The sequence below is a fragment of the Cynoglossus semilaevis genome, chromosome 16, assembly GCF_000523025.1.
Source record: "Cynoglossus semilaevis isolate Cse_v1.0 chromosome 16, Cse_v1.0, whole genome shotgun sequence".
NCBI classification, from domain to species: domain Eukaryota; kingdom Metazoa; phylum Chordata; class Actinopteri; order Pleuronectiformes; family Cynoglossidae; genus Cynoglossus; species Cynoglossus semilaevis.
Window position 1 is genome coordinate 11,247,826 of NC_024322.1, and position 27,812 is coordinate 11,275,637.

The 27,812-nt window shown below is 40.8% G+C and overlaps 1 protein-coding gene across 1 annotated transcript in view; it reads right to left on the bottom strand.

Moving 5' to 3' along the window:
* Positions 1–25,842, bottom strand: part of bcl9 (BCL9 transcription coactivator) — a 27,723-nt gene extending 1,881 nt beyond the window's left edge. The window contains 11 exon segments of the mRNA XM_025063576.1: position 1; positions 3–528; positions 663–935; positions 1,383–3,549; positions 3,641–3,737; positions 3,987–4,173; positions 4,302–4,409; positions 5,306–5,619; positions 8,853–9,323; positions 20,840–21,007; positions 25,489–25,842. The exon segment at position 1 is cut by the window's left edge and continues 1,881 nt beyond it. Coding sequence (XP_024919344.1) covers position 1; positions 3–528; positions 663–935; positions 1,383–3,549; positions 3,641–3,737; positions 3,987–4,173; positions 4,302–4,409; positions 5,306–5,619; positions 8,853–9,139 — 3,960 coding nt within the window. The 5' untranslated portion in view covers positions 9,140–9,323; positions 20,840–21,007; positions 25,489–25,842.
* Positions 25,843–27,812: the final 1,970 nt, after the last annotated feature.

Consider the following 27,812-nt stretch of genomic DNA (forward strand, 5'->3'; position numbering starts at 1 on the left):
CTCCCGGCCTCATTACTTCATGAAGATCTGCATCGCTAAATCCACCTTGCATGTTGTTGAACTCTGGCCCACCAGGGGTGTTAGGCTTGCACATACCACCATCACCTGCTCCCCCATGAGGCATGTTTCCCATGCGGCCTCCCATAGGCCCACCTTCTCCTTGGAAGCCCATGGGATGGCCAGGGAATCCTTGAGGACCAGGACCATTGTGTGGAGAAAAGGGACCTTGCTGGGAAGGGGACTGGGTAAGTGGGTATCCCTGGCTTCTATGAGGGTAACCCATGCGTCCCTGGGGCATCATCTGAGGGTTTGCCATGCCAGGATCTTGATTTGGTGGCATCATCATGCCATGAGGCATCATGCCTGGGCCCATATTAGGAGCATTAGGAGAGGGCATCTGTGGAGGCATACCATGGGAAAGAGGTTGTGATCCCATTGGATTCATACCCAGAGGACTAAGGGCAGGCATAGGTCCTGTGTTTCCAGGTCCCATCATTCGCGGATTGCCTTGGTGGTTCATCGACATACCTGAAAAGGACAAAGAAAAGATCCAATTATGTTGTGCATCATTAAAACACTTTTTTCAGAGCACATTAAAACAGGTCCAACAGTTAAAGCTTTACCAACAAATTGAAGTACGTAATTACATTTGATTTGCTTACCATTATTGTTTGCTGAAGGCAGGTTAGGGGAGCGGGCAGGAGGCGAGTCGTCATCAGAGCTGGCAACTGTCTTTATGGCATCATGGTAGAGTGGGGTTGAGCTGGGCATTGCAAACTTTGACATGCGTGACATCATGATGGATAGAGGATTCTGGGACAGTGTTGGCTCAGGTGGTATGGTGTATGGACTGCCAGAGGGGACGTTGCCTGGAAGGGACATGGAACCAGATGGTGCCCCTGATGAAGGAGGGGCAGAGGGAGGACCATTACCACCTGGAGAACAGTGTGATAAGAAGCATCCTCAGAAAGGGCAATGGTTGACTTTCAAAGTGATGCATTTTCTCTATCTAACATTCTGTTTGCCTGATGTTTTTGGATTTGTTATATTGATGTAATCATATGTTGGGTTATGGCCCAGCCACCATGAGATGGAGCCACTGGAACACAACGTACTCAACCGCACCCACATCCAGACAAATGGGCGCTAAGCCTGTCTTAACAGTAACTATGTTACTATAAGCTTGTAGTCCTAAAATCTCCTTTTAATATTTTAATAACTCAGCAATTATTTTGACAAAATATACACATGCACAATCTTCTGTAATATTTCCAAAATTAGTTTTAAACCAGCATAACCCATAAATGAAAAGGCTGAAATAAACAAAATGACAAAAATGCTTATGAGAGCAAGTGGAATTCTCTGATTAGTTGAAAATGTACCTTGCTCCAAATTTCCCATCATGTTTGGTGAGGTGATACTGAGGGGTGGTTTGCCCCCCTGAGGTTGTACACCTGGACTTGGCATGGGTGGTTTTGGTGAAGGTGCCCATCCGGGGGAGGGGTTTTGAAGAGATGGAGACCTCATGTGAACAGGAGAGGCACCTGCTGATCCCATCATGGAGTGCGGTGACTTCATTGGCGCTGAAGCTGGGGGAGCTGGAGGAGCATTTGGTACAGTAGGACCAGTAAGCATGCCTGCCAGCTGGGACGGCGTCTGAGGTGACTTAAGATTTCCCGAGGGAGATCCCATCATTGGGGACTGCACTTGCCTTAAGGGCGGAGACTTCAGTGGGTTTAAACTGGGGGAGTTCCCACCACCCGCTTGCACATTCAAATCTGTTGGCTTGCGGCCCCTCTGAGTTTGGGACGGACCACCGGCAGTAGGGAGGTGGTTAATACGGCCATTACCTCCTGTAGGCGTCGATCTGTGCTCTGGGCCGAAGGCTTGGTCTGCATGTGGACCCCTCATTCCTCCAGGAACACCTGGGAATGGTCGCCCCGGCCCCATAGGAAAATCTCCAGGCTGTGTCTGCTCAGGGAAGACAGGGCCTTGCATGGGTCGGCCTTGTGGACCCATGTTTTCCATTTGAGGTGCTCCACCTGCTCGTATTCTCATCATTTCATCTGGACTCATATTCATGGGAGGATCCCGAAGTTTTGAAGGATGCATATGAGGTCCTGGACCAGGACCAGGACCCATGCCAAACTCAGGCCCCATATCCCTGCCCCCCATTCCCTGTAACCTAGATGATGGACTCATAGGACCATCACTGGGCATTCTTGGAAACATACCCATTCCATTACCAGGTTCTCTTTGATGTCCCATCATTCTTTGCATATCCATCATCATTCCAGGAGGGAGGCCTTTATCGCCACTCATTCCTTGGTGAAACATTGCTTCTTGTACAGACTGAGGATTTGGGAAACGCTCACCACGACCCCCTGGACCGGCAAACATTCCCCCAGGTCCTCCAGGGAATCCTCTTCCATCTCCCATTCTAGGAGGCATGTCGTCAGGCCAGCCCATCCCAGGCCTTGGGGGTCCCTCCATCTCAGGGTTCATCATACCAGAAAAGCCAGGCATCCTCTGCATATGTGGTGGCATGCCTCTTGGACCAGGACCAGGGCCCATGCTCATGCGATCTGGATAGTGCTCTGGTGGGCCACCAGGCCCTCCCCACATCTCTCCTGGACCCATCTGATAAGGAGGAGGAGGCCCACGAATCATGCCTCGTGGACCATGTGGATGCATCATCATGTCTGGTGGCAGTGGTCGGAGTTGCATTTCTTGCTTCTTTCTTTTCTCCTCATAAAATTCTTGTTGTAACTTCAACCAAGCCACCTGCTCTGGTGTCATCTGATCTCCATCTCCACAGCCCCCTGGCACACCCATATGTGGGCCCATTTCATCTTGTGGAAATGGGGGCATGTCCCTGGGACCATGGGGTGGACCAAAAGGTGGACCCTGTGGTCGAGGACCACCTGGCCCACCAGGCGGCCTGAGGCTCTGTGATTGTGCCATCATTGCCTGTAGAGGGCCCTGTTCAGGTCTTCTTGGTGCACCATCAGGGCCTCCATCATGTGTTCCTCCATGGGACTGAGGGGGACCAGCTGGTGGTGCATCACGGTCATCTGGGAAAAGCATGCGCTGGATATCTCGCAACGTCTGTAGGGAGCGCTGCCGATGCTCCAACTGCTCTTGAGACAGTCCCTCTGTGTTGGCCTCTATGTTTAAAAGCTCTTGTGCCAGCTGCTGTTGTTGTTGCTGAGGTGTTAGACCTGCTCCACCAGAGCCGCCACCCTGCCCTGCATCACCTGCTGTTGACGGGTTGAGAACAGACTCAGGTTGCGTGACAGAGGACTGATCTGGAGCTGTAGTGTTACTAGGGCTACTGCCAGGTAGATTCTTGGATTCCATGCCAGCGGTCGTGGACGATTCTTGGGGAAGAACAGATTGGCTCCCTTGGTTTGAAGGCTGGGTTTGGGTTGTTTCTGCCAAGCCAGGTAGGGATGGTTTGGATCCAGATGGGTGGCTCTGATCCTGGGTGTGGGAGGGCGGCTGTTGAGGAGGCTTGGAGTCATTTCGGAGAGCACTTGCTGCATTGTTCTTTAAAGAGAAGGAAGCAGAGAATGAGTTTGATTGTTGAGATTTATAACACGTGGGTGTTTGTGTCTATTTACAATGTCCGTGTCTTTACCAGAAGGAGGTGAGATTTGTCCTTGCTGTTGGAGATGTTTTTCATGTGGAAGGCAATGATATTTTCTGTGTGGCCAGTTAGAACTGCATCAGCTGCCCTGAGGACAAGAAGGAAGACAATCGGATATCAGACACAGTAAGTGTGGAGTTCCTGTAAAAATGCGTGCATCAGAGGGTCTGAAAGAATGGTAGTAAACTGAGGCATAAAGGTGAAGGTTATGCCAAAGTCAAGTAATGAGGAAAGCTACTGCGCACACACACAGGTTCATTCACACCTTCCAAGCAGTCATATATTAAAATAATAACACTGAGAAACAAATCCAAAACATTGAAGAAAACATCCTCACTTGTTTGCCATCTCTGTGGAGAAGACATAAACAAGTTTTGAGCCTGTCTTTTGGCCCGTAGCTGGTTCCACTGTGGAGACCTGGCCCCCCAGGGTATTGTGGGAGGGCGTGGAGGAACGACTGAGTCCAGCATTGGAGGTAGAATGTGTGACTGAGTCCTGGGGCTTCACATCGCTGGAGTTACAGTCTGCAGAGGACAACAGACAACACCGTGTATGAGGGATCGGGGGGACTTGTGGGGAATGTAGTTCTGGTTAAAAGGTGTCATGAAACTGAAATGTCAGAACTGCTACACATGCTTGGACGCACACTTACTAAAGAAGCCTTTGTCATCTTCATCACTTTCTCCCCCTGAGCACCAGTCGGCTCCACTGTACGGTTGCCTCCTTTCTGCCACACACATCCTCTTTACTCTGCTACTGTCTGCATAAGACACACACACACACACGTTTCACTTAATACATGTGGATTCATGTGAACACAGAATGCAGCGGCCACAAGAGAATAAAAGGTAATGTTTTTTTAAGTCATCAAGCTTGTCTTTCTTTAGGATCTTGCCTGATGGACTCAAGAAAATAATTACACGCAATACTTAAATGTCAGACATGTCTGAGTGGCAACTCAGAGGCTAAATTAATTCAATTCAGAGACTCAGATGGAATCAAAACTCAAAATATTTCAGTCATGGAACAATAAAAGTACTGTAGCTGGTTTCTCTCGTAGACTGTTAGTCAGAACTGGACAGAGCCACCTCTGTGGCAGGCTATGGCTGCAGAGAAACTCTGGGAGGGAAAAAATTGCATCACTATTTTCAGAAGTAACCAAGTCTATTTGAAATTATTCGATTGTATCAAACTATAATAATTGGCTATAAATCATATATATTTTCATTCTTTAATCTTTATGTATTTACTTGTAGTACCTTTGTGAAAATATCAGTGTTTAACATTGCCTTAAAACCTTGAAAACCTCTCTTAAAACTGTGAGAAACAAATAAACAAAACATTTACATTCCAGCTGCTCTATCAAAAGTTTTTTCAATCATTTCAATCAATTTGCAACAAAATGACAAGATTTCAAAAATGGAACAATAATAGTTTGATACATCTCATTAGTAAAATGTTTTTCCATTTATACGGTCAAATCTTTAGTGTTATTGAAGCCAGCCGACTCAAGACCTGCCATCACCAATGTTTACCAGCTGATCATTAGATTATCCTGAGAAGACATTGAATTATGCTGAACAGCATAATCTAATATAGTAAAGAATTAGTTCATGTAATCTGTACCTTTTTTGTATAAATTACAGAAATGTGTACCTTTTTCTTCACCAGTCGGTGTGCCGCCCTCCGGCTGTTCAAATGACTCCACTGAGGTGCTTCTCTCCCTTTTGACTTTTACCTTGGAACTTGGACCAGAAGTCAGACTCTGGCCATTCTTAAGCCCCATGCCCCCTGCCACATTCTGGGCCCCTTTACTTCCCAAGGTCTTGGGATCACATGGGGAGGGCTGTGATTGGCTGCCAGTGCTCCCTGGTTTCCCCTGATTGGGCATTTTAGAGTCCATCTGGGTGGCAGTGGAGGGGGACATGACGGGAGGTGATCGTACCATGGCCTCCGTCTTAGGTTTAGGGCTATTGAGCAAAAATGATGGAGGAAAAAAACAATGCACACATGTTTAATATCAAACATGGAAGAACAGGTCAGAATCACTGAACTAATGCTTCACTTCTCATACATATACAATTTATAATTATTATAATTATTTTGGAATCCAGTCGTTCACCAGATTGGATGTGGTTAAGGATTCAGCCCGCGGGCCGCCAGTTGATGATCACTGCTTTACACCTTTAGATCCAAATTGAAAATAGTGCATTTAATTATTCTCGTATTTTTGCAGTTCTAACTTAAACACAAAGCAAGAAGGCAATGTGGTGCATCAAGAAAAGCTATACGTTTGGTTACCAGTAATAACGTCCAACAGTTGGACACAAGCAGAGTATGTGGTGGGGTAAACTTTAGCAGCTGGCCAACCGTGAAGCATGATATCCTCCTGATCCCTGCTATAACATCTACTCTTATTACCCATAGTACCACAGAGATTGAAAGGAAGTGGACCAAAGGTAAAAGTATAGTTGTTCCTGTTTGTTTACATTTTTCTTTGTCACCACACACAATCAAACAGATTGTCACAAAAAGCCCTGAACATAATACTGTTGATGTTGGGAATTCAACAAACCACAGTTAAAACTAAGGCAGAAGGCCACTGAGACGCGGGCCATCTTTAAATGGCTTTTGCTCACTAGTTATGGGAGCAGCTCAGTTCAGGCACAGGACACATCCAACTGGCAGAGAACTCCCTAACCACACCCTCATCTCTTTCTCTAACTCACTCTCACTCATACATGTACAAACACTTGTACCATGAAAAAATGCTAGCATGGTTGAAGAGGAACAGCCACAGCCAGCCATAATGGTACAACCCAGAAGAAGAGGGCAAAGCCAGAATTCTGGCAGCACAAACAGCTGTTTCCAGCGGCTCCACAACGATGAGTCAGCAGTGAGAACCTTCAAGCTTAATGTACCCCCTGACCCCTGGCTCAGGATCATCAGGGTTAAATAAAGATGTATAAATGTGGATCCCAGATAAACATAAAACCAGAAATGTTTATCTTGTCTTATACTTGGTGCAACAATGACATGGGTTACTCATGTTTTTTTGTTTGTTAAGTCATACGACTTGAGTTGAAAAACGGGCCCAACCGAGATGCCTTCCTTTCTAAAGAACTTTTAAATACCAATCTAGACACATTCAAAATCATTTCCAGGTCATTTTATGTAACATGTTCACATTACACATTACTAAATAAAGCTCATAAAACACACTTTTATTGGGTGTCATAACTAATGTATCTCTTTTCTATTCCTGGACAAAATGATCATAAAACATCTTGTTTGCAAACTTCCAGGTATATTCTTCCTGGATTTAAGTTTTAAGTTAGTTTAAATAACTAATGTATCTCTTTTCTATTCCTGGACAAAATGATCATAAAACATCTTGTTTGCAAACTTCCAGGTATATTCTTCCTGGATACCTTACTTCTAGCTCACTCTCAACCTAATCTTTATAGTAATTTTAACTGTTTTGGCTATCGTTTGGCAACTTAAATGTTGAATGAGTTATTTTTTTCTCAGTCATTTAAATAGTAAAGATGAGAAAAGGCATCACCATCATGGCAATTAATAAAACATGGCAGAAGAAATGCTGTATACAAGCCAGGAGTTGGACAGTGTGTGAACTTTCTCCTAATCAGCTTTTTCAAAAGTTAAAACTCAGCACATTACGTACCTTGCTACTAGTATGACTTTGCAGAATACCAAAACACTGGAGTAAAAAAAGCACTGATCACTACACAACGAATCACTTCAGGAAACAGACATCCTTATTTGTCAGTTTTGCTGAGCTGAGCCAGAAAAGCTACAAATACAGCACCAATTACAAAAGTGAGAGAGTAAAAGAGTTTTATAAGTCAATGCTAGCAAGTACTCCACATGTGTCAACTCTAGTTTTATAATTTCAGAACAGTATGAATTGTACAACAACTTAAATAATAAAAATAAAACCACTGATAATCTTCTGTATGAAAAACTAAACAAACTGTGCCTTTCTTTAGAGTGTTTTCTTTTGTAATTAACAATAATAAAAAACACTCGTACAACTAGGGGAAGCAAATAATTAAATATTTGTTTTTCCTCCATTCTCTCCAGGTTAAAAACAACATTTAAAGGAAGTCTTTACATCATAGGAGAAAGCACAACAAGTTGGCCCTGGTACTAAATTTGGATAATATCGTATCTGGTCCAAGATGAACGGCAAACAAAGCAAGTCTTTTTCGGAGGCTCAATGTACGAAACCACCGGAGTTAACCACCTTTCGAAGGGACAATAACTGCATCATTAGAAATATTTTCAAATATATTAAATATATTCAAATTCCATTAGCCAAAGAGTTATCAAAGGGTCCTGGAACATTTAGAACATTCAATGCCAATTAACATGTTACAGCAAAGGTTACCATGTAATTGTTGCCATATAAGTAAACATTGGCAAAATGCTTTATAAACTGTGTTTTACTGGACTTAATTTAGCTTTTGTTTTACCTGAAAGACTCCAGAAAGTTGTTGGTTCGAAGGTTTGCTCATAGACGAAACAGTGTTTTAAAGACCTAGGTTTTACTTTCCACACTCACGCTCCACAGAGGTTCACTAGGTTCTGCACCAGAGTAGAGTCATCATCCAGTACCATCTGTCCATGCAGACCGTCACGCACCGTTCATAAGCAGCCTATCATTTTGTGACCATAACTGTACCAGTGCTCTGTGCAGCACAACACTTTCCTGCCCAGTTTGTGGAACAATCTTGTCGTAAGAAACATCAAATAAAGATGACAAACATTGACACTTGCTAGAGATTATGTGAGAAGTAAACACAGCTGCAGAATTCATTAATCAATACGAGACTGTGCCAACAGGGCCAGGTTCATACAGCACACAAACCTGGTCCTGCCAGCCTCACACCAAATCCAACATGTTTCTAAATGAAAAATGATGAAACATACAGACTATTAATATGAAAGACAAAAATCAGTGAACATAACTGGTGATGGTGACATCTGCAAGTATTATTTACAGATGGAGAATAAATGTTTGACTTGTTCTCCTAGGAAAATGTCTAAAATGTTTCTGTTGTGTTAGGTTTAAATGTCACTGGATCAGTGGCAAGCTTTCAGTTCAGTGAGTGACCTAAACACTCCCAAACGCTGCCACCATCACTGTATATGACTATTTACCCACATCAGTGCACCTTACCTTTGTGTGTTGGCGGACGGGGAGTTCTTTAGCCGAGTGGGGTGCATTGATGGGCCTCCCAGGACTACAGAACAGGGTGAAGTGATCAGCTGGTGAGGACTGCCTGTGTGCGTGAGCTGCGTCTTGGTGCGCACGTTCCTTGAGCCTTGAACTGGATTCCCAATGTTTGAGAGGTTTCCTCGAGCGTCCTTGGATTCCTCTCGCTCTTTCTTCCCTCGCTCCTTCTTGTTGAAATGTGTCGCTGCTGTACCTGCCGCCGCTGGCCTCTCCTCTTGGACCTCCAACATTCTCTCTATGTCCTTGTCTGTGTGGACGGGTGTGTATGCGCACGTGTGTGTCTATGAGTGTGTGTGTGTGTGTGTGTGTGTGTAAAAAAAAATTTAAAAAAACAATAGTCCAGGAGTCTTTTCTCTTGTTCAGGAAGTGTTTATGAAACTCCCCCAAGGGGGCTTTCAATGGCCCTTGGGCACACTGTGAAAAAAGAAAGAAAGGTTGATAGTGAGAAAGTGAAAAGTATCTTACAAACATGTAGCTCAAACTCCACCCAAAATATTTTTCAAATCATTCTACAAATAAGAACATACGAGACGTAGCATTGCCACGGTTTATAAAAATAGATGTTTTGGTATAAAATGTCTTCCTTTCTTAAATTAACATTGTCATGGTGAATAATCTTAATAAACACTGTTCTGTGTGCAAGGTTTGACAAGTTCACTGAGCAAACTAATTGGGCAAACACAGCAAGAATGCAGAGGTGCCAGTTTGTGACAGCAACCTTTCATCCTACCACTCTATGTTTGAGGGTGTCGGAAAGGTAAAAAAAAAAGTCTGATATAAGTTTATTAAAAAGAAATACCACATCACTGTACATGTTGTTAGAACAGTCTTTATAAACTCAAGGCTTAAACCTTCACACAGTAAATATGATGGACATTCTCTACCAGCCTCAGTTTGGGCAACAATAGAAATTCCACTTTGATTGTAGTACTACTGCAGGACAGCAGGGGGTAGTTCAGAAAATCTTCTTCTATAAAGTCTTCTATAAAGAGTTATCTTTCAATTCTGTAAGGGTTGCATAAAAATGCTTCAGCAAACCACACCAGTCATTGGGCAACGACAGGTAAAATTGGCAACAACTTGTGAATGATTTAAACAGTCAATTATTATCCCTTTGAGTGAATACAGTTCATGGCAGCACACTGAGTTTACCATAAGCTGGTATTTTTATTAGCTGTTTGCACAGATTCTTAAAATACACTCACTTTTACTGTATTATTGCCTGTTTTTGAGCAAAAGAACAAAAAAACATTTCTGGCAAATATGCCTATGATGTCAAATTAAAAGATACAAAAACAAACCCTAGACTGCATGTATAAGACAATGTAAAGAGTGCTGGTACCAGTGGCACAGGTACTGTATTGTTGTGATCCAACCATACACTGCCGTGAATTTCTGCCTCTGTGTGCACATTTTAGTGAGTGAGAAAGAGAATTGCATGAGAATCTTGTTGGAGAAAGAGCGCGGCACAGTCAGTCAGATTACATTGTCATCCTGAAAATATTTCGGAGCTCTTCCAAAACACTCAACATTGTAACTGGCTCCAGAGTTCCCCTGGGGAGAGGGGGGTGGAGAGTTTTGAGGGTGGGGGGGTTTGGGGTGGGCTGTCACTGAGAACCACACAAATGCAGCAACTTCTGCTACAGCAGCACTCTACTCTTTTCGCTGGTCTACAGAAGAGATGATTTACAGCTCTCAGGGCCACAGATTACTACTGCTCACGAGCAGAGCCCGGCTTCCATACAAGAATAGAGAGGAGGCAGCGAACACAGGAGCCTCACGTATCCAATTTACACTGATTAGGCTAACCTTTAAAATCCTTAACCATGCTGTGTGGCTGTAGGCTAGAGGCAGTTTATTATTAATTACACATCATGTAATCACAAATTCAGACAACTTTTTATAAAACTACCATTTGAATGAAACCACTTTGACACTATTTGACAATATTTGCAGCTCCGACGTACAGCGCAGTAGTGAAGCTCCTTTAGAACTACAGATTTGTTGGTAGTAGTATGTGGTATTTAGATTGTGTGTTGTTGTCGAGAACTATGGGTGTGGATTTTTGAAAATGAAGACAATGCTTGATGGTGGTAAAGACAAAGGAGTGTCAAAACAGAGACAGTCTTCCAATGCTATTAAATGAAACCATTCTATCAAAGAGTTGCTTTAACTGATTAAAGTCACAGTGAAAGGGAGCTCCTCAAGAGCTGCTCCTAACCAGCAGCAGGCAGAAGAAAATTTACAGTTTGGACACAAGTCTTAGCTCAAATCTGAAAATGTAACAAAGGCCACACTCACATCATAGTCACTTATTTCAATGATATCAGTTCTCACGTCATCTTCAGTGGCACATTCAAGGACTTTTCAAAGACTTTCTGGAACTGCTTATATACAAATTCATGATTCAGTGTTGGGAATCTAATGAATGTAAATAATTTATTGAGAAAGAAATAACATTACTAAGGCTTGTAGCAGTTTAGGTTACACAGTGTTGCAGTGTTAGATTGTAAATTCACAATCTATGACAGACTTCAAAAACCAGGAGCAGGCATAATTACATCTTTAAACCCATTTGCATTAGAGGACGTGTGTAACAGGTGGAGTGTTGACAAAAATGAGCTGTATGATGGGGGCAAATGACAAAGGTTGAAATAAAATCTATTTTGTTGCATGTCTAGGAACCAGCATATTTTACTATTTAGCCCAAAATGGAAAGCAAATCCCTAAGTGATGATATGTGAACCCAAACTCCTAACAATTTTCAAGTGCATGTAATGCCAGCGTATGCACCCACAGAAATTAACAGCAGGACCTGTCGCTCAACTGCTCCCTCCAATCGTACCACAACAAAACACTAATTAGGTACCTCGCTGACATGACTGTCATAGGGAAGGCTTTAACACACACAGACACCACAACAGGCATGCATACACAACAAAGCAATTTCGAGTATTCAGAGATTTCTCTGCGCTGGTGAAGACAGTGAAGTGTCGATCACAGCTCCGACGAGCAGCTGTACTTTCATGCTTGTTAATAAGAAAACAGTATAATGAGATTCTGAAATCGAGCCTCTAGCCTGCACATAAAATGCAAGGTCCCATGAGGAAAAAAAGGCAGTAAATAGTTCAATTCAATTAGAATTGAGCCTTACTAAGGCGGGCGGCACTAAAAGAGAGCATTCATATCATTCTTATGTAACAGCCATCGTAGCTAGGTGTAGAAAGCAGACCCTACGCAGCTACATCATCTACAGTTTTCTCAAAGGGAGACGAAAAGCCAACTGTATATTACAGTTATTATTGGAAACAACCAAGCGAGGAGAATCATTGAAGTCCACTTGAATACATTTTAGAAAAGGCAACAAGGATAACGGCAGCAATGAGTATTCAAAAACAAAATGCAAACACACACACACACAAGCCTCTTTACTCATCTTAGCCATGTTGTTGTAAGTGTAATTTAACTTGGTCCATACATACATACATACATACATATACATGCAGCATCACCTCCAACAGTTCTGATGTTCAGTTACTCAAACTAACTGATAGTCATGTGATTAATGTTTTAGTAGGCAGAGGATGTTAGGACAGGACATGCTGCTCTTTCAACCTTCAAATGAATACAGGTCTAGATAGTCTTTTTTTAATCCTAGGATTTGGCCTTCTGCTGCCTGCAACAAGATTAAACCTGGACTCATTTATTATCAGAACAAGGTTCAACTTCTTTCAGTCTATGGCAGTTGAGATCACCGAAGAAAAGCTTAAATGCACAAGATAAATGTATGGTCTTCTCTCATATGTAGTCCCAGAAAGCACTGGATGTACTTGCAGAATCACCTAAAAAATGTTAAAACAATTAAACATATTTCGGACTCTTTGCCTGTTGCGTAAAATGTTCAAATGTATTATTAACCAAAACAAAATAACAAAAAATATATATTGAATTCACTAATCAGAGTTCACCAATTAGAATTTTAATTCACTTAGGTGGTGAAGGGATAAATTGAATCTGATGTTATTTTAATTAAAACAAATCAGGCACCTGGTCATAAGTAGTAGTAGTAGTTAGTAATATAAGCACAATATAAGCACAGCACTTCCTTGTTCCTAACAGGTTTATTAATTCAACTGGTTCCTACCTGCTCAGCTGCTTGTCGTGCAATAACAGTGAAATGAACAAATATTAACTTTACTTACAGAAGCAACACTCCCCCTCAGTTTTACTAATGGGAGACAGTATTTTACCCAGACTGATGTTGAGGAGCAGGTGCCTCATCAGACAGGTGAACACTCACTCACCTGTTGAGGTGACTTCCTAAGTCCACCATACCACCCAGCCACACCCTGCACTTATTGCAGACGGGTCTCAAATGGCACACACAGAATGTGAGGAATGACAAGTGCCACTATAGATAGAGCAGTGACGCTAACAACATTTGACATAATTCATTTTGTGCAACAGGACGCTCACAAACACACACACACGTATACGTACCTACGTACTGTATAACTGAGCTCATGTTCTGTCCTTCTGCTATATTCAAATCCCTATCTTCAGTTCATAATCTTTTGGTTAACAGACAATGATTGTTTATCCTCAAGGAGGCGCCATGTGTGTAATGTCACATCAAATCTCACAGGCCGAGGTTACGCCATGTCCGTCACAATGATGGAAGGACAATGAACACAGGAGGACTGAAGAGAGAGGTGATACAGCCACAGCAGGAAGAAGAGTGTGAGGGTTTACAGAAGTTGATCTCTTGTTAAAGAGAATACATACTCTCTCTCTCTTTGTGTCTCTCTCTCTCTGTATGTCTGTCTCTCTCTCTGTGAATACATACTCCTCTCTCTCACACACACACACACACACACGTGTGCACACAAAGCTGACTCACCAGCGACACATCTGCTGGCGTAGCCTAGGCACAGTGCCATGTGTGGTGGCCAGCTCCAGCAGCAGGACTGGCACTAAGCACTCCAGCCTGCTCTGATCTCCGTCTCACACACTTCACCCTGCACTTCCATCACTGTGCATCTGCTCTGTGTCACCACTTCTCTGCCTAAGTGGGTGTGTTTTGTTTACACAAACAAACACACTTACAAACAGCAGACGATAAAATTGACCTGCATTCGTTTCTGTGAGACTCCAAAGCCGCTAACTAATTCAGACCTAACAGCCCTATCCATACGTTTATGAATAACTTGGATTATAGACTGAGTTAGCGTAGGGATAACACACAGACGGAAAAACTATATATGCTGTAACAACAAGTGCTGCAAAACTTTACATAAGTCAACAATAGATGTTTGTGAGAACAAAATTAAGCTATGCAACAGTCAGTATATGCATCTGCCTCACTCTTATAGACTTCTATGAAAACTCTGTATGTTTCTGCAGGTCTTCAACCTGCAATCAAGACAGCTCTGCCCAGTTTTGTGGTGTTCTCTATAGATCAAACATTGTAGCCCCTAAACAAAAGACTCACCCAATGTCAATGTCTTTTTTTGTGAAATTTCTTCCAATAAAAAAAGTTATTAAAAAAGTCCATAAATATAATATAATCCATTTAAACGGTGTAACATTTAAGTCCAATCCTCATCCTCTGAGTCAAAACTGTTCTCAATGCAAGAGAATGTTTTTTCTTTTTTCCAAGCATTATTTCTATAACTAAGGGTTTATGGTAGGTTTCTAGTGTATTCCAAATCCACATAGAGACAATATATGAAGGAAATGCTTTCAAAAGGCTATGCAAAAGAAAATCACACAGTATTTCCATGTTGTGCAAGCAGTACCAAATGAAAAAACTTGTGATATTACCGTAGATAGTAAAACCACTCCCAGTGCAAATGCATACATGCAAAGCAAATACGACACGTTTTTCTCTCCAACAGTAGGCTTCTTTCACTTGTAGATTAAATGACAAGCCAAACAGAAACACCATTTGCTGGAGAGAAAACTCTGCTGCCCTCTCTGCAGACCCCTACTTTCCTCTTTCCCCTCCACCACGCTCTCTGGTCTGTGACTCCCTCCTTTCCTCCAGACGGTCGCTCCCACACTAGGGCCACATTCCTCCCCTGCTCATGCTGGGAGGACGTCTCCCTGTGGCCAAAAAGCATTGTGGGAAATCCCAGTGGCCTAGCACTTAAGAGGCCATGCGGACCGCTGAGGAAAATGAGTTACTTGAACTTATATTAGCAACTGGAGACCAAACCTGAAAATGAGCGCAAAAATAATCTGTCCTTCACCAATGGTCAACACACTACACAAAGATTTACTATAAACAGCTGTTACTTTAGACAGGATAATATTGACATGATTCATACTAACAAAACGCAAAAGGAACATCCATTTGGTGGCCAATCTTTATCAATCAAAATTAACACAGTGGAGAGAATTTGAGCTCCATTGTGTCCCTGGGTTATCCCAGTTTACACTGACGTCATTTCTATGGAATCTTTTACAAACACGTATAAACAATATAAGGTGGGAGAGCAATGCAGGCAAGCGTGAACGCACGCACACACACGCACATACACACACGCACACACACACACTACCACTTGGAACACTCACACGTGGCAGTATTTAGCCTATTAATGTCCAAGATGCACTGAAAACAGTGCTACTTTATGGCATCCATTGTTCCCATGAGTCAGAGCTGTGTGCCTTTCTGTGTTCGCCTCCTTTAGGTTTCTCAGAAACTCTTCATGCTTTACAACATTACAGTCTCTCTTCAGTCCTTAAGGTATTATGCTGAAGGCATACAAAATACTGCCCATGTAACCCAGGCAAAAATGCAATCTGCCAGTTAATCCTGATATAGGAGACACGATAAACTCCCTGCTGACTCTCAAACACCTCATTGTTTCAAGACGGAGCAGAATAATAATATTATCATCCCAGACGAGTAGGGTTGTGTGAAAAGCTCTTAGCTGCTCTGAAAAGACATCAGTGACTACTGAAATTTACATAAAATATATCTGAGGCTTGTGATTGTGTTTCTGCTACATTTTAGATGGATACAAATGAGTCTCATGCCAAAACATTCCTCGCCTTTGTTACAGAGTAGAGGCGGTGACTCACAGAATAACTATTCTGAATTTGATTGAAAGGATTTTTTTTAACAGTAGTGGTTCTCTAGTAACATTCATCAGTTTCAACCGTGAAATGTTAAGTCCAGGTCTATGTATTTAGCAATGTGCTCAAACACATCAAGGTCTATTAGCAAAGTGTGTCTCTATAGTCAAACAGCAATTGAAACAACAACTTAACAAATCAAAATACAATTACTCTTATTTATTACATAGGAAGAAGAACCCTTAAAGAACATAATTTTCATTGTGTGCCATGTGTTATGTACACTCAAGAGCCAATCGGCCAATTAAAACATTGTGTTTGCAAATGGTTTGCTATGGTTGTACATGGGTCTTGCAGATGCAGAGAAACATTAGCCAACCGGAGACAAATTGCCTATAAAGTCATCATTCACGGCAGCTTTCTAATAGAGTAATCTGTGTTTAAAACATCCAATATCAAATTCTCACTATTCGGCCAATTCTTGAATCTGGTTTAGCAAACCACTGCAGTTTTGGCTTCATATATGTTGTGACAACAAGACTAGCAACTGGGGCGATCATCCTGGAATAAAACATTAAATTGGAATAACAGGACTTTGTACAGTTCACATTTTCCAGAACACGTGGCTATATGCTCTATTAAGAAAGTGTCTCCTACAAACCAAACCTCCCCCAAACTGTACTTCATGTTACTTCAAAATATTGTTCATTATTTAAAGGGGTAGTGCGAACCATGAAGTGGTGTGTTTTAACACTATGGTTTTGTCAAAGACAGGAGTTGTCAATAACATGCTACAAGTGTTATCTACAGAAGTGTTACTACATCCTGCAGCCTCTGTGACTGTGTATCATCACAGTGTTGAAGACAAGTCCTGCCTGAGTGCCTTTTGAAATTAACTCCTGAAAAAAGGGGACAAATGCCATGGAGCTTTTTTGTGTTTACTCTCTGTCAAATATTATATATTATATAAAATAAGAAAAGAATATTATAAACTCATATATGGAAATGTGCTTCAAACCAATAAAACATATCCAAAAGAGTGTTGAACCAATTTAGTTGCTTTAATAACATTATGCTTAAGGAGGGCTTGGACTAGACCAGGGGTGTCAAACTCATTTTCCCTGGGGGCCACATCAGCAATTCAGTTACCCTAGAAGGGCCAGTTGTAAATGGAAGCCTGTATAAATGTAACTACTTCATAATGTATTAATACATGTGTCTACAATTGATTGATTATTTTTTCGAGTTACACATATTGGTTATTGCTGTGTAATAAAAACTATGAGGCTCAGAATATCTGATGCACAGATTTTATTAAATTATTTTTAAGCTCCCCGCGGGCCATAGAAAATGACGTGGTGGGCCGGATTTAGCCCCCAGGCCTTGCGTTTGGCACTTGTGGACTAGACATTAAACATACCATAAGCCTCTCCTAATTAACAACATTTAACACCACCGTTACTTATTATATGTAAAATATACCAGGTTACCAAAGCCTTTAGTAAGGGTTTAGTATTAATGAAAAAAAAAATCACAATCTCTGTGGTAGGCTACTTGGATAGTTTGCGTTAAAAAAAATCCAGGAAATGGTCCTACTGACCCAGATGCATATTTGACGTCACCATTCAGTGCTTGTGTCTAATTAAGTGGCCAGTTAAGCTTTTTATAATGTGGTATTCTTCGTAACCTTCAGCTTGTCAGCGCTGCATCATGTTAAGGTCTGGAAGGTTCCAGGTTAAACAGCTAACTACAGTTACTGTAAGACCATGACAAGTTGAAACAATGGCACAGAATCCTAGCTCAGGTTAAAACACTGTCCATCTCAAACCAATGCTCCAATGTCTCAGAGACAAGAGAATTTACAAAAGCTACATGTTGAAGTTTTTCAAAATTAAGATACTTTACGTTTTATTTCCAAGGTCAACACTCATTATGATTTCCAAGGCTCAGGAACAACTTCTGTTTTTTGGGTAACATATGATGTTAGTTCAAGTGAAAAGCTGTCAGGAAAAGGATAACAAATGCTAAACGATGACAGGAGACTGCACATGTGACTGACTGTGGACTGTCCAACAGGGTAGAGCCTGGTTGCACGAGACGTCTCTGTAACCACCACAATGAAGACATTTTAATCGTATCATAATCTTCTCATACATACATTTTCCATGAAAGAAGACTTGGAATATGTGACCATGTGATTGTGAAGACCTTTGAAGAAGCTGTTAATTGATATAAGTGATAAGGTAAGAAGTGGTGTCAGTATCCCCACAGACCTGATGGTCTTATTAATTCTTTGTGTTTTTTTTTTAAACCGGTCAAAGATCTGGAACTCCCCTGAATGGTTGAACATATTGCTATTTATAGTCCTATGAAGAGGAAATATATTCATTGTTATTTCCTATATACAGTCCTTGAAAACGTAACATGCTTTTTTTTAGCAGCACCTCGGGTTCTATATCAGGGCACTTCTGTTTGCCCCCTCTACACCTCTCCTCCACTCTGTGCATTAACTGTCAATCACTGCAGAGGATGATGAATGCAAATTGATCAGTAGATTCCCACAAATGCAGAAATGATTCAAAGACCCTGTATGAGCAACAGTCAGACCACAGGAGACGCCAACCTCCTACACTGAACAGGTTTATAGTTCTGACTGCAAGCACCGGCAGACTAGACTTCAACTGCTTCCTACTTACAGCAGCATCTTGGCGGCATAAAGCATCTATTGCAGAATTACGTCCCTCTTATTAATTTTGTGCATATTGTTTTTCTGACTGATGACTTGTCTATAACTGTTAGCTAGGAAATAAGTATAGCAAGTATAAAATAAACCAGCCCAGTGGAAGTTGTTTTTAAAATGCCTCAGGGAGTGTAGGAGTTTAATGTGACTAAAGTAAATACAACAGAAAACGTATTAGAAGATGATTACCTTCATTTAAAATATTAAACACCTTGTTTGGGTTTTTATTAACTGTGGTGTTCCTAAAAACAATAGTAGAATATTCAATGGAGAGGTTTTTTTTTTTGCTAATTTTTGGCAAGATTATTATGATGTCACAACATTAAACATTTACATTCACTTGCACACAGTTTCACCTTGTTGCTTGTGTAATGCAAATACAAATGTAAAGCAAGATAAAATGTAAACGTAGATTGGTGAGATCAACTTAGTTAGAGGTAGTTCAACTTGCATCAGCTTCTGAATTGGGACCAAGAACGCAGATCACCAGCTTTTATTTTGGTTTATGACTTTGCTATGGTTTACTTTAAAATTTCAATTGAATACACCGTGAACAACCAGTATGTGGCTGTCGAATTTCAGAAACTGACCAAGCAAGTAAGGGTCAAAGGTGAAGTAGCTAGGAGTTACAAGATGAAAACCAGCAGCATTTTGCATTTTGGAAATTTGGTAAGATCATCACTGACATCTAATGAAAAGCCAAACATTTAAAAAGGGTAAACATGAAATGTAAAATGTGAAGATGACCAAAGTCATTTCAGACATGGATACTAATCCAACGTGTAATTTGAAGTGCATCACATGTTATATAAAGAAGGAAAGGAGAACTTATAAAGAATGTAAAACTAAAAATAATCAACTAACAACTCCATAAAATTACTATTTTCATGTAGTCTGTGGAATTTGAATGCCTTTGCATAATTGTAAAATTAACATTAATACAATTATTCAACAATGTGAATTAAGAATGTCGCTAAAATAACAGTTTTATTGCACAGCAGTAATAACTTAAAAAGAAATCAAGTGTGTGTCTATAACAGGGTTTTTAGTGTAAAATGTCCTACTGTCAGTGTAAGGACTTGTTTAAAGGACAGACCACAATAATTATGAAAAAAAAAGTCAAAAGAAAATATCATATTACATTTCCTGCAGAATATAAATTACCAGTCAAAGCAAAAGAAACTGGGTCTCTTTTATTTATGAATAGGGAGGGGAACCTCCTGCCACCCCCCACACAGGCAATAAGACAAACCATCCCACTAACACAGCCTTACACGTCGTACACAACACAAGCCTTGAGGGTTTTAATTAGAAAACCCGTGAAGCAAACAAATGCACAGAAACATGAGCGGCTAATACGCAGAAGGGAAAATAAATCCTTTGCCACTTTGCATCAATATCCACCCCCTTGCTTCCTTCACCTCACTGTGGTTTTTGGTTAACGCGCCTTGGATAACGTAGCAGATAAATAAATGTTCTCAGGAAGTACACCCTGACCGTGTGGTGTCCTGACCATTTGCAGATCAGAGGAGGAGACCAAACAGTGAAAGCCGATAGTCCAGAGCAGAGAGGCTCAAGAGTCTTTTGCCTCAAGCTGATTTCATGAACAGTTTTATATGGAAACAGTTCAACAAATCCACCTCTGTAGATTGATGTCAGTGTGATAGTGACCGTTGTGAGCAGATTCAGTCTGGCTTGTTACCATTACATCACACCAATGATAACCCTCATGTTATGGCTTTGAGTGCAAAAGCACCAGTGCTAGGTTTTGTCCTATTAATCTTCCATACACACTGTTTGTAGCCCGACCCTGTCAAACATACTGTTCAATAATTTCTAAAATATTTAAATGTCAAAATGTATCGATAAACTAAATTAAACAAAGTTTGGACACTTGTGGACTTTTGGACATTTTTTTCACACAAACAAGCAGCAGGCAGCTTATTTTCATGCACATGATGTCATGGTGCATTGATTTCAATAGCAGAGGCGATCGAGGGAAAACATGGAGAAGAATTTAAAAGCAGTGTGTAATGAATGTTGGAATAAAACTGAAGAGGTGGGGGTAAAACACTGATATGTTGGGGGCAGATTTGAACTGACTTACCTCAGAAGCCCCCCTGCCCTTTCAGCAGGGCCTCATAGGGAGGACCAGGCCTTAGGTCTCCTGGGCACTGATGTCTGCTCTCCTCTCGACCCCCCTCCCAATCAGCCACGGAGGCTGTGCAGGAACCTAGCCCACTCACAACACCCTACAGCCACAAGTTGTTCACACCTGGAACAGAGAGAGGGAGAGAGAGAGAGAGAGAGAACTTTGGTCATTGGGTGAATTACAGGTAAATGGCAAACACGAAGGTGGTGTTGTTTGTGCCAGGAAGACATTTGTAAAACACATATGTGCAAAGCTTGATTCATTGTGTGTAAAGCCTTGACCTAAATGAACATATTTAACATTAGCTAATGGTCTAACTGTGAACAGCGAACGACAACAGTAAAGGATATTTTTTATACATAACCAATGATGTCACGTGTGGAACTGGGAACAATCGTTGCTGTCTGGATGTGACTGAAGCTCTTTGTAGTAGTGTGTTCATTCTATTTTCTACCCATTTGTGTATTTGCACCACAGATGCCAGAGTAATTGCAGTAACAACTGCTTATCAAGAAACGACTAAGTACATGTAGTTTAACTGTTAGATTGGGTTGTGTTCAACCATTAAACACAGGTTGGCAAGCTTTCCCTATGTAGTACAGATACAATATATGGCCTGATCAAAAGTCTAATGCAGTAGTGCCCAAACTTCCCTGCAGCACTCTCCTTTTGTTGATAAGATAATTGTCAAGACCCCCCCCCCTCCATACACACACATCAACACATACATAGCTTTTGCTTGAAAACTGTACAAGACTTCATTTTAAAAAACATCTGCTTTGCTTCACCTAGCCTGCCATAACTCAGCACCCCCTACTTTGAGAACCAATGCCCAAATGCATGAACAGCATTTACCAAACATAACGACTGTAATGTCTAATTAAACTAAAGACAGCACAGCAGCAATAGTAGAACCTTAATTGTTTTTTTTTCAATTTTCATAAGAGTCATTTACAGCAGTTCTGTATCCAAATGTAGCCACGAGCAGGAGTCACTAAAACTGACTCCTGCTCAGGATCAACAATCAGATAGAGGTACTATGTGGACAATAGACAAACAGTCAACAGCCTCTATGCAACAGATGTGCATTGAAAGCTGACAGCAGTGTTGCCTACCAACAGAGAAGACCGGAGTCTTGAAGCAGGAAGGTTCAATCGCTGCAGTTGACGTGTAAAACTGTCCTTGAACAAGACAGTGAACTCCTACCTGCTCTTACTGCATCTGATTATAGCATCACCGAAATGTCTACAATGTCAACAACCTGCGACCAAGAATAAAACCTTCTGAGACTCTCTCCAGTACTCTGCATCTCTAACACATACATTTCATTTTCTATGAGTAAAGTATATCCATGTATCTATGAAAAAACTGTACAAAGGAGCATACCATGGGTGCCACTATAGTGACCACACACTAATAACAAAAACAAGAAATGAATTGGTTGGATCTTTTTGACAATTCCCTTAATGGCCAAGAGCATTAAAAAAAATCTCTGCTTTCAAATATTTTTTAAAGACCAGAATGAACAACATTAGAAACTATGATAAGGGCTAAAGACTAAATAAATATACAAATGATAACAAAATGGTCTCTGCTATTCTGGTATCACACACCCGTTTTCGTTATTACAGCAAATAATGTGCAACGTTATATAGTGGAATATTAATTGTAGAGAACTTTATCTTTATCTTAGAATCTTTAACTGTCTTGCTGGAATACAAATGTTTCCTGTTTGATGAAGCCGTTTTATCTTTCTACATACTGAAGATCGTAGTCACAGCACACATACACTGAACACTTAAATGAAAAAGATTTGAAACAAGTTACAACACTTGAGAGATACTTGATCAAGGTTTCGCATAAAATGGAAAATTAAACGCAAGTTGTTGCTCCGGAGAACATTTAACGTTCCAGTCTTTACTTTGTATCTTTACTTACGTTACATTGTTTCCTTTTCATATGTGTATTTTCAAAGACCCACTGCTTATTTCAAGGATGACAGCCATCTGAGTAGTCTTGTTATAGTAAGATTTTAATCTGTGGACACAAAAGTGAAACTCTTCCTGCCGTAAAAGTGTTTTTGTGATTGCAGCACGAGCCAAATGCGAAAGAACTGCAACAACGCCTTTTAAAATAAAAAAATCACATTTGTGCATTTATACAATATACATATATATATCCCCACATAAGTCTGTAAAATACTGTAAAAGACTATTAAGGCCAATGTATCTACATTACCAAGTTGGAGGCCGTTTTTGAAGTTTACAGTACACAATGTGAGCAAATAGAACAAAAACTAGGTCAAATCAATATTTGTTGGAACTGCCCTTTGCCTTCACACCAACAGTTATTCTTATGGTTAAATCTGCACAAGGTCAGATATTATGTAGGATTGTGGTCAGCAACGCCACACAGGTTGTGAAGACCGTTTCATGCTGTCATACAACATGGAAGACAGAGCTCAAGAACAAGACACTAGGTAGTTCAATTGTATCAGCGACCAAACAGCGGGACCCTCATACACAGATCTAATGTCCCGAGCAGACGGGCCAGCCTGGATCTTCATGGAGGTATTGCAGCCAAAAAGCTATACTTAACTCAACTGTTCACACAAAAAATACTGGGCAAAAGATTGCAGTGGGTGCTCTGGACTACTGAACTAGACTTTTAAAAATGTTAATTTAACAGCAGACAGTTTTTGCTAAAAGATTAAGAAAGAGTTACAATAACGCTTAGCTGCAAACAGAGGCTATTTAATCAGGATTTTAGCTGTTCTCAGTGCTAAGTGCAGGGAGGTTTGACACAGACTTCTTTTGCAGGTCAACATCAGTGTGTCTCCGTTTAAATGAATGGACGGCACAGTTTGAGACAGTCTACATCCTCGGACAGTTTAAAATTCTGATATTCTCCTACGGGTCTGAAACAGGTAAGCTGAAGAATTTGTTTAAAAACTCTATGCAAGTGGACCCACAAATGCCACAAGTCACTACTGTTAGTAAAAGCATTCTTATTTCTTTTCTTCTTCATAAATACCTAACACATGAAACTGTATTTTAGAAGACCAGGAGTCAATTGTCATCCAAATCACAGTCATGTTTATTGGAAAACAGTTAATAAAGCACTGACCGACAAAGGCACATTTTATGAGGGTCTGAAGTGAACTGCAGGGTTCAACATCTTAAAGGAAACAGCATACTCCTACCTGTCATCAAATTAAGTCAATTTGGTTAAAAATAAAGTACAACAATAGAAGGTCCTTTAGATTTTTTTTTTTTTTCATAAAACTGACCAGCCGTGGCAAAAGTATCATTTCAGCTTTGGAATCTACGGTGCTAAATGCTAGGACGATATATTGATTACATTTAATTATATATATATATATATGACATTTTAATAACGTAGAAAAAGAAGACATTAAATATCCGATTTATCACGTTTTGATTTTTTTTCACTTGAGGACCTGTGGATTATTGTTGTCTCTCAGCTTAAGTTACAGAACTTTTTTTAAATAAAAGATCCGACACATTTTATCTGAATCTACAGCTCAGTGAAAGCAAACCTCTTTCACAGAGAAAAGCCACACAAGTTTTTCAGCAGCGGGCCTATTCGAGGAAGTCGTCCTAAAACATATACAGGACACATCCACAAAGCTCAAAACTTGCTGCAAATAAACGCAAAGCACTCGACAACTACACAGACTACACTTCCCCCTCTGAAATCTCAGCGCCTCACTGGACAACTCTTGGCGGACAAAGTAATTCCATGGCGCTTGAAACTCCAGGAACTTTTTTTCTTTTTCCTAAAAGAAGTTGTTCCTGTTTCGCCAGAGAACTGGGGGGAAGGGAGGACTTCAGCACTCGTATTCATGGAGCCTCGTCCAGCGCAAACAAAGTCTTCCCCGAAGAGGGAGGCACTGGACGGCGAGCTGAGAGTGAGAACAACGATCTCGGTCACAACCAAGCACACAGGCACAAACCATTACACAGAGAATGAGATTCATTTCAGGGCTTTGTTTGATAATAAAGGCAAAGACTGGGGCCTCGACATGCAAGCGTTCGTTTTCAAGTTATGCTAGCTCCGTTAACAACGTAACAATTAAATCGCTCGGCAGATGATAGCGCTGGCCGATACAATCAGCAGCCGAGGCCCGTGCTCTCTCTACGCCTTTATTAATCATATCAAGCACATTTTTTTTAATAAAAGAAACACAATACCCACAGTGTGGTACTCCCGGGGAATGCAGAACACGCATGCTGCATTGTATCCTTTTTTCATTTTCACCAAGCACGGGCGCTCCTCCAGTATAATGGGGTAAAAACCAATATTTCTCCGCGGGTTTCACGCCGTGCCGAAAACATCGTGAATAATCCGCCTTTGTTCCACTGGGGTTAAAGAAAAACAGTGTTCGCGGTTGAAATAGGTTGCGCTCACCGTCTGGCCAGGCCAGACACGACGTGGGTTTTGCTAACCAGCCTTCGGGGGGACAGAGGCAGAGAAGAACGGATACCGGAGTGAGATGTCCCCGGGAGGAGGACCCGCGTGTGCCCGTTGCCAGGAGGCGAGCTGTGCTACAGCGACACTTTCTACCCAAACCGAGCACTCACCTGGAATGTTGGCTTAAAGTCCGTTTTCCTCAAACGATGCTTGCTGTACCGCACACCTTTCAAATCACAACATTATCACGGTAACATTATAAAATAGAAACGTGTGTCCCCCCCTCTCGCCCGAGCTTTCCAGTGGTCCTACTCCATTACATCCCAGTTAAGATTTCCTGCCGTCTCTCCCCCCCCCTCCCTGGTTCAGCGCGATGGTTTAACCCGAATTCTAAGTAGCAATTCTAGGTCAGGTCTGTGTGCCAGTGACTACGTTACTGTCGGACAGGACGGAGACAACTGTTTCTTCCTCATCTGTGTCTGACTTTGAACAGACTGTGTTGTCTACTTTAACACAATTTAACTTTTTATTTAATTCGTTTAGACATAGAAACGTTTCCAGTTTCACGACAAACTTTTCAAAAGTTTTAACAGATATACACCTGTACACACTTCCAAAAGTATCCAGAGTTTATTCTATTTTTTAAGTGTGTCCTATTCTGGTTAAATAGTTTAGAAACAGACAAAGTGTATTAGTTGCTTTTATTAACGTTTAATGCTCAAAAGAACATCTGTTTTATCTACAAAGAACTGAAATTTCTATAATTTTACACGAGAAATGGCCTCTGACTAGGAGGCAGCCATGTTGGATTGTTAAGTTTGCAGTTAAAAGACACTAAATATCTGTTGTGTTTACCAGAAAATAAGAAAATAAAATATATGTATGCTTTGTCTCGAAAGATGAAAGAATTATTTATCCTTATCATGTGAAACTGGCAATGATTGATGCTAAGTCTCATACACTGTGCAGATGCAGCGTTTAAACTAAGAAACTGTCTTAACTGTCTCAGGTGAATCTCAAAATACAACAAAATGTAACAATAAACAAATTGTCACAAATTTGGTGTATAAAATTGTTCTTACACTATGAATATGTATTCAGTAATGGTGTCCATACTAAGTCAAGTCAAACTGAGGAAAGATTCTCTCTTCCCTGCAGATAGTTCCTGGTTCGATTCCACCAAGGGTCCATTCTGAGGTTAAATGATGATTGATTATATTGATAATGTAATATCAATATAATATATATAATGATTATATTTTAAAATTTCAATTTTTTTCTGTCTTATTTTATATACAGAGGTCAGTTCTTGTCTACATCCATCCTGGCATAAATGGACAATCTTTTTTTCTAATGCTAACATTCACAGAAGGAAAGATTAATAGAAGAGGAAACATGGAGATAAAAGATAAACCAAATGTACTTTCTAACCTCTGTGCAGCTGACAAGATTTGTCTGAAGACATCCACGTGATTTCAAAACTGTAGTTTTTCCAAAACTCCAACCGTTAGAGCAGTAATTGGAGTCTCCGGACACAACTGAAGTTCAATCAAAAGGGCTAAATTTATCACAGGGAATTTCTCCAGTTTATTGTAGCTTCAAACATTTTTTCCTCGCCTTAGGCCGTCGTTTCACTGTAGTTGAAATAGTCTTCATGAAAGTAATGACGTTCTAACATAGGCTGATTTATATGATATTGGACTGCACACACACACCCACACATAAACATCTGAGCGAGTGACTAGCACAAGCCTCAGAGGATGAGTGAAACATTAAGGGCGTTCAGTGTGAGAGTGGTCCTTCTCAATATTTAATCATGATACATTTCAAATCTAGCCCAAATGTATAATCAGTACAACTGGGGATTGAATGAAGTGGTGTTTAAGTGCACACATAATTAGTTGGCCTGATCAGCTGTGTGTGTGTGTGTGTGTGTGTGCAAATACGCGTATGTGTGTGTATTCTGGCACTAATCTGATTTTCAGTGTGATTTTCATGTTGATTTTGAAAAATTTCACACTAAAATGTTTCACACTGGTTAGACATAGTTGTAATTAAAGGAGCAGTGTCACTAGATTTCGTTTGGCGACATGGTTTCCTCCGCCTGCAATCTTCTAAAATGCACAAATGGCTAACAGATGTAGAACAAAGTCAGAATGGCATGTTTAAATATCGTCTCCATAGCACGTTTTTTGCTGAATAACTGCCATGTACAGTATCAGTTAGGGCTGCGGCAAATCATAATTTATCACTCTATATCATGCAATCCATTAGTGTCTTACAAATGATGTGATCTGTGAAATTTCAGAATGAAAGGTTGTTTGCAACTTCTTAAAAGAGCAAATGACATGTGGAAATGGCTTGCATGAACATAAAGGAATGTGCAGGATAATATAACATCTCTTTTCGTCTTTGTTTGTTTCTTTCTCTCTTTCTCGTTTTCTTTCTTTCTTTCGTTCTTACTTTCTGCCATACATTTCCTGTCCTCTCAGTT